Source organism: Oncorhynchus keta, unplaced genomic scaffold (assembly GCF_023373465.1).
Source record: "Oncorhynchus keta strain PuntledgeMale-10-30-2019 unplaced genomic scaffold, Oket_V2 Un_contig_13387_pilon_pilon, whole genome shotgun sequence".
Lineage (NCBI taxonomy): Eukaryota > Metazoa > Chordata > Actinopteri > Salmoniformes > Salmonidae > Oncorhynchus > Oncorhynchus keta.
Window position 1 is genome coordinate 1 of NW_026278199.1, and position 9900 is coordinate 9900.

Genomic DNA, 9900 nt, shown 5'->3' on the forward strand with positions numbered 1-9900 from the left:
ATTCAGCCACTTCAATTGATTCAGCCACTTCAATTGATTCAGCCACTTCAATTGATTCAGCCACAGATACATTGTTTTAATGATTGTATTTGTTTTATTGGTCTGATTTTCGGGAAGCCTGGGTTCCCTTGGCATTCACACGCCACCTCCTTTCCTGTTTGGGAGACAACAAGAGTTTAATCAACTCTCTGTCTCTGTCTCTATCTGTGTGCTACATAATCCACTAACACTGGTCTCTGTGTAACATGTGTTGGTTTGTAGTCTCTCTATCTCACACTAACACTCTCTCTATATATATCTCTCTCTCTCTCTCTATCTCACAATAACAATCTCTATCTCTCTCTCTCTATATGTATATCTGTCTAACAGAAACCTTCCCCTGGCCATTATCATTGGTATTCCCTTGGTGTCTGTGTGCTATGTGCTGGTCAACATTGCCTACTTCAGCGCCATGACCGCTACGGAACTGCTGCAGTCTCCCGCTGTTGCTGTGGTAAGAGGGTCGTGCCCCTTAGACTTTTGGTGACAGACGCATTATTACAACAACAAGTACAGAGTGTCTGTCTCCTCGGAGGGACTTGTTTGTGCCCCCTTTTGGTCGTGGGTGGGTAGGTAGTCCCTGTGTTTGTCGTCTTCTGCCCCTTAGACTTTTGGTGACAGAGTGTTGTACCCCCTGTCGTGGGTAGTCCCTGTGTTTGTCATCTTCTGCCCCTTAGACTTTTGGTGACAGAGTGCTGTACCCCCTGTCGTGGGTAGTCCCTGTGTTTGTCATCTTCTCCACCTTCGGAGCGGCCAATGGGAGCTGCTTCACAGCCGGCAGGTAAAGGGACAACTTCAGGAAGACATTGTTTTTGCTAATCTTATTTAATCAAAACAAATGTATTTTATAAAACCCTTTTATATCAGCAGTTGTCACAAAGTGTTTAACAGATTGAATCTGCTTTTCTAAAGAACAGAGCAAAAGCAGAGTTAAAAATGGTGAAAAGAAAGAAACCAAATTCAGGTTCAACATATTGCCAATATTATGTTTGAACTGACATGTTTGTGCTCTGTCCCACCTCAGGTTGACCTATGTGGCAGGAAGAGAGGGTCACATGGTAAAGATCTTGTCCTATATCAGTCTGAAGCGTTACACTCCTTCCCCTGCCCTCATCTTCAATGTAAGTCTGAGATACAGTGCAAAAGTATTCATCACACTTGGTGTTTTTTTTTTCCTATTTTGTTGCATTACAACCTGTAATTTAAATATATTTTGATTTGGATTCCATGTAATGGACATACACAAAATCAGAGTCAACAAAGTTAGAAATAACACCATAAATATTCACTTACCTTTGATGATCTTCATCAGAAGGCACTCCCAGGGATCCCAGTTCGACAATAAATGACTGATTTGTTCCATAAAGTCCATAATTTATGTCCAAAAAGCCACTTGTTGTTAGCGTGTTCAGCCCAGTAAACCATCTTCATGAGGCGCAGGCACTTCGTCCAGACAAAACTCAAAAACTTCTGTTACAGTCCTTCAGAAACATGTCAAACTATGTATGGAATCATCCTGTTCTTCCGAGTGTTTTCTATGCAATACTACTACTAATAATATTGATATATTAGCATCTGGGACAGAGTAGGAGGCAGTTCACTCTTGGCACGCTATTCATCCAAAAGTGAAAATGCTGCCCGCTATCCCAAAAAGGTTTTAATTAAACTTTGGATGGTGTATAAATACACCCAGTCACTACAAAGATACAGGGGTAGGGTTAAACACGTCACATGACTGAGCACCAGTCTTCATATTTTCCAGCATGGTGGTGACCTGGTTCAGTCTGCTTTCCAACAAACACTGGGAGACAAATTCACCTTTCAGCAGGTCAATAACCAAAAACACAAGGCCAAATATACACTGGAGATGCTTAACTTCTTCGGGATCGTTTACCCTTTCAGGGGATGGGTGAGCTAACGTAGGCTAATGTGATTAGCATGAGGTTGTAAGTAACAAGAACATTTGCCAGGACAAATTTTGAACAGAAATGCAAAGGTTCATTTGATCAGTCTGACTTTGCAAACACACTGCTGCTAACTAGTGGCCAAAATCTAAATTGCACCTGGGCTGGAATAATACATTATGGATTTTCTCTTGCATTTCCAAGATGATGGTACAAAAAAAGGGTATTTTTTTCTTTGTATTATCTTTTGCCAGACCTATTGTGTTATATTCTCCAACATTCCTTCCACATTGACATAAACTTCAAAGTGTTTCCTTTCAAATGGTACCAAGAATATGCACATGCTTGCTTCAAGGCCTGAGTTACAGGCAGTTATATTTGGGTATGTAATTTTAGGCAAAAAATGAAAAAAAGGGGCGGACCCTTAAGATGTTGTTAACAAGAAGACTTTGAATGTTCCTGAGTGGCCTGGTTACAGTTTGGACTTAAATCGTGTTGAGAATCTCTGCACATCAGTTGGTAGAGCATGGTGCTTGCAGTGCAAAGACAGTAGGTTCCCAGGAAGAAACATACATAAAATGTCTGCATGAATGACTGGAAGTCGCTTTGGATAAAAGTGTCTGATAAATTACATTATATATTATAGCAATGATCAACAACCAACTTGACAGAGCTTGCAGAATTATAAAAAGAATAATGTGCCTATAACCTGATCCATTACTGCCCCCCAGTGGCCTAACCTATAACCTGACCCATCACTTTATTCATTACTGCCCCCCAGTGGCCTAACCTATAACCCGACCCATCACTTTATACATTACTGCCCCCAGTGGCCTAACCTATAACCTGACCCATCACTTTATACATTACTGCCCCCAGTGGTCTAACCTATAACCTGACCCATCACTTTATACATTACTGCCCCCTGTGGCCTAACCTATAACCTGACCCATCACTTTATACATTACTGCCCCCAGTGGTCTAACCTATAACCCGACCCATAACTTTATACATTACTGCCCCCAGTGGCCTAACCTATAACCTGACCCATCACTTTATACATTACTGCCCCCAGTGGTCTAACTTATAACCTGACCCATCACTTTATACATTACTGCCCTCCAGTGGTCTAACCTATAACCTGACCCATCACTTTATACATTACTGCCCCCCAGTGGCCTAACCTATAACCTGACCCATCACTGCCCCCTGTGGCCTAACCTATAACCTGACCCATCACTTTATACATTACTCCCCCAGTGGTCTAACCTATAACCCGACCCATCACTTTATACATTACTGCCCCCAGTGGCCTAACCTATAACCTGACCCATCACTTTATACATTACTGCCCCCAGTGGCCTAACCTATAACCTGACCCATCGCTTTATACATTACTGCCCTCCAGTGGCCTAACCTATAACCTGACCCATCACTTTATACATTACTGCCCCCAGTGGTCTAACCTATAACCCGACCCATCACTTTATACATTACTGCCCTCCAGTGGCCTAACCTATAACATGACCCATCACTTTATACATTACTGCCCCCAGTGGTCTAACCTATAACCTGACCCATCACTTTATACATTACTGCCCCTGTGGCCTAACCTATAACCTGACCCATCACTTTATACATTACTGCTGCCCCCCAGTGGCCTAACCTATAACCTGACCCATCACTTTTTATGCCCCCCCACTAACCTATACTGCTTTATACATTACTGCCCCCAGTGGACTAACCTATAACCTGACCCATCACTTTATACATTACTGCCCCCAGTGGCCTAACCTATAACCTGACCCATCACTTTATACATTACTGCCCCCCAGTGGCCTAACCTATAACCTGACCCATCACTTTATACACCTATAACTGACCCCCCCACTTTATACATTACTGTGGCCTAACCTATAACCTGACCCATCACTTTATACTATAACCTACTGCCCTCCAGTGGTCTAACCTATAACCTGACCCATCACTTTATACATTACTGCCCCTGTGGCCTAACCTATAACCTGACCCATCACTTTATACATTACTGCCCCCCAGTGGCCTAACCTATAACCTGACCTTTACCCTGTTGTTGTGGTTGTAGGGTATTCTGGCCGTATTCTACATTATCCCAGCAGACATCAACACCCTGATCAACTACTTCAGTTTCACCCAGTGGGCTTTCTACGGCCTCACAGCTCTCGCTCTCATCGTCATGCGATTCACCAGGAAGGAACTCAAGAGGCCCGTCAAGGTAAGACTAGATTCACATTTCCATACATCCAAGTCCTCTTCATCTCTTGGCTATTGGAAGAACGTAGTTACAACTATCATGTTGAGCTCGTGGACGGTCAGTCCTTACATCCATAGATCTGTCTCTACATTTTAGAGTGGTTCCATTTCTCCAGTCACATCTCCTGGTTCAACAAATGGGGTGGTAACCGCTTTGATGTTTTTCTGAATCCCAGATTCACTTAAACCTGTTTTTAGAGCAATACTGTCCCAGATCCCTCCTGTGAGACTGACAGGTGGTTATGTCCTGGTTGTCCCCAACAGTGTCCCATTCCCATAGCAGTGCTGGTGATGATAGTGTCCTGCTACCTGGTCCTAGCACCGATCATAGACAAGCCAGAGCTGGAGTATCTGTACTGTACCATCTTCATCCTCAGCGGTCTGCTGCTCTACTTCCCCTTCGTTCACCGCAGGTTCAGCTGGACACGCAGGGTCATGAGTGAGTAACTACCCACTGCTCAGAGTTGCTGACACTCGAGGGTTGAGAGAGAGCCTTTATCCCAAAATGGCCGCCTATTCCCTTTGTAGTGCACTAGAAGACAACACTGGCTTGTGTCCCAAAATGGCCGCCTATTCCCTTTGTAGTGCACTAGAAGACAACACTGGCTTGTGTCCCAAAATGGCCCCTTATTCCCTGTGTAGTGTACTACCCTATGGGCCCTGGTGAAAGGTAGTGCACTATAATATAGGGGATAGGGTGCCATTTGGGAAGCAGACACTATTATCTTCTACAACTTGGGTCTTTGTGTATCAAAATGTTTTATTCCTCAGTGAGCGGTAGTAGAGTTCTTCCCCTTTAGATAATTCCAGTCATTGTGGAGTTCAACTCAGAAGGTCACAGAGCCTATAGATCATGCTGTGATTGGGCTGATGTCACCTTTATTAAAGTTATTTATTTATTATTCACCTTTTAATTAGCCTGATTGGTCCAATCTGACCTTTAACCTCTCACCTCCCCTGCAGGGCCAATCACCATGCACCTCCAGCTGCTGATGGAGGTCGTTCCTCCTGAGAAAAACGAATAGAGGAAGATAATAAACAGCCTAAACTGACTGATGTGGACAAATGTATTTTCGTGCATCCCAAATGTTACCCTTTTCCCTATGTGGTGCACTACCCCATAGACCTAGTCAAAAGTAGTGCACTACTTAGGGAATAGGGTGCCAATTGAGACACAGGCTTAGAAATTAAGGTACTGTCCTGTCTCATAATGAATGTTCTGTACTGTCTCATAATGAATGTTCTGTACTGTCTCATAATGAATGTTCTGTACTGTCTCATAATGAATGTGTCATAATGAATGTTCTACTGTCTCATAATGAATGTTCTGTACTGTCTCATAATGAAGGTTCTGTACTGTCTCATAATGAATGTTCTGTACTGTCTCATAATGAAGGTTCTGTACTGTCTCATAATGAATGTTCTGTACTGTCTCATAATGAATGTACTGTCTCATAATGAATGTTCTGTACTGTCTCATAATGAATGTTCTGTACTGTCTCATAATGAATGTTCTGTACTGTCTCATAATGAATGTTCTGTACTGTCTCATAATGAATGTTCTGTACTGTCTCATAATGAATGTTCTGTACTGTCTCATAATGAATGTTCTGTACTGTCTCATAATGAATGTTCTGTACTGTCTCATAATGAAGGTTCTGTACTGTGTCATAATGAATGTTCTGTACTGTCTCATAATGAATGTTCTGTACTGTCTCATAATGAATGTTCTGTACTGTCTCATAATGAATGTTCTGTACTGTCTCATAATGAATGTTCTGTACTGTCTCATAATGAATGTTCTGTACTGTGTCATAATGAATGTTCTGTACTGTCTCATAATGAATGTTCTGTACTGTCTCATAATGAAGGTTCTGTACTGTCTCATAATGAATGTTCTGTACTGTCTCATAATGAATGTTCTGTACTGTCTCATAATGAAGGTTCTGTACTGTCTCATAATGAATGTTCTGTACTGTCTCATAATGAAGGTTCTGTACTGTCTCATAATGAATGTTCTGTACTGTGTCATAATGAATGTTCTGTACTGTCTCATAATGAATGTTCTGTACTGTCTCATAATGAAGGTTCTGTACTGTCTCATAATGAATGTTCTGTACTGTCTCATAATGAAGGTACTCTACTGTCTCATAATTAACTAATTGACTAGATATATGAGGTCAATGGTTGCATCTCAACTCACACCCTATGCCCTAGGGAACAGGGCGCCATCTCAAATCACACCCTATACCCTAGGGAACGGGGCGCCATCTCAAATCACACCCTATGCCCTAGGGAACAGGGCGCCATCTCAAATCACACCCTATACCCTAGGGAACGGGGCGCCATCTCAAATCACACCCTATGCCCTAGGGAACGGGGCGCCATTTGAAATCACACCCTATACCCTAGGGAACAGGGCGCCATCTCAAATCACACCCTATACCCTAGGGAACGGGGCGCCATCTCAACTCACACCCTATGCCCTAGGGAACGGGCGCCATCTCAAATCACCCTATACCCTAGGGAACGGGGCGCCATTTGAAATCACACCCTATACCCTAGGGAACGGGCGCCATTGGGCTGTGTCTCAAATCACACCCTATGCCCTAGGGAACGGGGCGCCATTTGAAATCACACCCTATACCCTAGGGAACAGGGCGCCATCTCAAATCACACCCTATACCCTAGGGAACAGGGCGCCATCTCAAATCACACCCTATACCCTAGGGAACAGGGCGCCATCTCAAATCACACCCTATACCCTAGGGAACGGGCGCCATTTGAAATCACACCCTATGCCCTAGGGAACGGGCACCATTGGTCTGCTTCACCTTGTGGTTAGAGCGTTGGAAGTTCAAACCCCCGAGCTGACAAGTTACAAATCTGTCCCTGAACAGGCAGTTAACCCACTGTTCCTAGGCCGTCATTGAAAATAAGAATTTGTTTTTAACTGACTTGCCTGGTTAAATAAAGGTTAAATAAATAAAATAATTCTCTCCACGCCTGATCTATCGGGGTTGGGTATAAGTTAGGTTTATGAGAGACCTCCAGAGGAGCCGTGGGAGTTCTCTCTCTCTGTTGTTCGCCCCTCTGCCCGTTGTTTATCTTCCTTGTGTCCACTAACACTATTTATTTGTTCATTGATTCCAGTTTTTCTTTATTTAAACGTCCATCAAATTTGTACTTACTCCTCCATGTCTGGCTAAAATAGGTGTTCCTCTTGTCTTTTTTCCTGCATATATTTCTCATCTCCCGTTAATTCCGGGACCTCGTCTGAGGATTTACTACCCATGTTTAATAACTCCTTGCCGGTCCTATTAGCAATGTTCGTAGTTACTATCTATGTGTATGTATTTCTATGTTCTATGTATGTGTTGTTTACCCTTACCTAGTTCTCTCCTTCGTTTTCTCCTTTGTGGAAACCGGCCTGGTCTTTAACCTCAATTCAGAGGCCAGGTCTTAAAATAACGGGACTAGACCCGGCCGTGCACGATGTTCGGACTAGACCCGGCCGTGCACGATGTTCGGACTAGACCCGGCCGTGCACGATGTTCGGACTAGACCCGGCCGTGCACGATGTTCGGACTAGACCCGGCCGTGCACGATGTTCGGACTAGACCCGGCCGTGCACGATGTTCGGACTAGACCCGGCCGTGCACGATGTTCGGACTAGACGATGTTCGGACTAGACCCGGCCGTGCGACGGACTAGACCCGGCCGTGCACGATGTTCGACGACCCGGCCCGTGCACGATGTTCGGACTAGACCGGCCGTGCGATGTTCGGACTAGACCCGGCCGTGCACGATGTTCGGACTAGACCCGGCCGTGCACGATGTTCGGACTAGACCCGGCCGTGCACGATGTTCGGACTAGACCCGGCCGTGCACGATGTTCGGCGTACGACCTTCAGATGACAGATATTTAAGACCCGGCGTTCGAAGGACCAATTGTTAGAGGAATTAAATTCCTGTATGTTTATTGCCCAATTCAATTAATACACTCCGCCCATTTCTAAGGATTTGTAAGATACCTATTTGCATAAAATGGGCGGAGTCTCAAAATCAAGCGTTTATTCTCGAGAGTACTGACCATGATACAATTTACAACAGGTTATAAACTGAAAATGACGTCATTAGGTTTTAACATCACCCGTTAGCGGGATTCAATTCGACAACATACGGTGATCGCTACATAAATAGTCATGTTAAACATTTATGATAATACAAGTGTCTCACATGGTTCGAAAACCTAGAATCACCTCAAATCAAATCAAATTTTATTTGTCACATACACATGGTTAGCAGATGTTAATGCGAGTGTAGCGAAATGCTTGTGCTTCTAGTTCCGACAATGCAGTGATAACCAACAAGTAATCTAACTAACAATTCCAAAACTACTGTCTTATACACAGTGTAAGGGGATAAAGAATATGTACATAAGGATATATGAATGAGTGATGGTACAGAGCAGCATACAGTAGATGGTATCGAGTACAGTATATACATATGAGATGAGTATGTAGACAAAGTAAACAAAGTGGCATAGTTAAAGTGGCTAGTGATACATGTATTACATAAGGATGCAGTCGATGATGTAGAGTACAGTATATACGTATGCATATGAGATGAATAATGTAGGGTAAGTAACATTATATAAGGTAGCATTGTTTAAAGTGGCTAGTGATATATTTACATCATTTCCCATCAATTCCCATTATTAAAGTGGCTGGAGTTGGGTCAGTGTCAATGACAGTGTGTTGGCAGCAGCCACTCAATGTTAGTGGTGGCTGTTTAACAGTCTGATGGCCTTGAGATAGAAGCTGTTTTTCAGTCTCTCGGTCCCAGCTTTGATGCACCAGTACTGACCTCGCCTTCTGGATGATAGCGGGGTGAACAGGCAGTGGTTCGGGTGGTTGATGTCCTTGATGATCTTTATGTCCTTCCTGTAACATCGGGTGGTGTAGGTGTCCTGGAGGGCAGGTAGTTTGCCCCGGTGATGCGTTGTGCAGACCTCACTACCCTCTGGAGAGCCTTACGGTTGAGGGCGGAGCAGTTGCCGTACCAGGCGGTGATACAGCCCGCCAGGATGCTCTCGATTGTGCATCTGTAGAAGTTTGTGAGTGCTTTTGGTGACAAGCCAAATTTCTTCAGCCTCCTGAGGTTGAAGAGGCGCTGCTGCGCCTTCTTCACGACGCTGTCAGTGTGAGTGGACCAATTCAGTTTGTCTGTGATGTGTATGCCGAGGAACTTAAAACTTGCTACCCTCTCCACTACTGTTCCATCGATGTGGATAGGGGGTGTTCCCTCTGCTGTTTCCTGAAGTCCACAATCATCTCCTTAGTTTTGTTGACGTTGAGTGTGAGGTTATTTTCCTGACACCACACTCCGAGGGCCCTCACCTCCTCCCTGTAGGCCGTCTCGTCGTTGTTGGTAATCAAGCCTACCACTGTTGTGTTGTCCGCAAACTTGATGATTGAGTTGGGGCGTGCGTGGCCACGCAGTCGTGGGTGAACAGGGAGTACAGGAGAGGGCTCAGAACGCACCCTTGTGGGGCCCCCGTGTTGAGGATCAGCGGGGAGGAGATGTTGTTGCCTACCCTCACCACCTGGGGGCGGCCCGTCAGGAAGTCCAGTACCCAGTTGCACAGGGCGGGGTCGAGACC

General features: G+C 44.5%; 1 protein-coding gene across 25 annotated transcripts; it reads left to right on the top strand.

Annotated features, from left to right (window-relative positions):
- Positions 1–267: 267 nt before the first annotated feature.
- Positions 268–6719, top strand: LOC127918145 (b(0,+)-type amino acid transporter 1-like). 25 transcript variants are annotated; one of them, XM_052501368.1, is made up of 9 exons: positions 268–493; positions 717–820; positions 1064–1160; positions 4048–4197; positions 4500–4674; positions 5199–5523; positions 5584–5655; positions 5891–6034; positions 6107–6719. In XM_052501368.1, the coding sequence occupies exons 1-6, from the start codon at positions 452–454 to the stop codon at positions 5258–5260; spliced, it is 630 nt and encodes a 209-aa protein (XP_052357328.1). In that variant the 5' UTR covers positions 268–451; the 3' UTR covers positions 5261–5523; positions 5584–5655; positions 5891–6034; positions 6107–6719. The 25 variants fall into 25 exon arrangements, with proteins under 25 accessions (XP_052357328.1, XP_052357338.1, XP_052357339.1 ...); XM_052501378.1 differs by having other exon boundaries at positions 5199–5451; positions 5891–6106; positions 6179–6719; XM_052501379.1 differs by having other exon boundaries at positions 5199–5451; positions 5891–6082; positions 6179–6719.
- Positions 6720–9900: the final 3181 nt, after the last annotated feature.

Excerpts from the sequence above, each read along its gene's own strand:
- LOC127918145 (XM_052501373.1), top strand. The coding sequence starts at position 452 with ATGACCGCTACGGAACTGCTGCAGTCTCCCGCTGTTGCTGTG. Across the intron at positions 821-1,063 it reads AGCTGCTTCACAGCCGGCAG|GTTGACCTATGTGGCAGGAA; the intron begins GTAAAGGGACAA and ends GTCCCACCTCAG. Across the intron at positions 4,198-4,499 it reads AACTCAAGAGGCCCGTCAAG|TGTCCCATTCCCATAGCAGT; the intron begins GTAAGACTAGAT and ends TGTCCCCAACAG.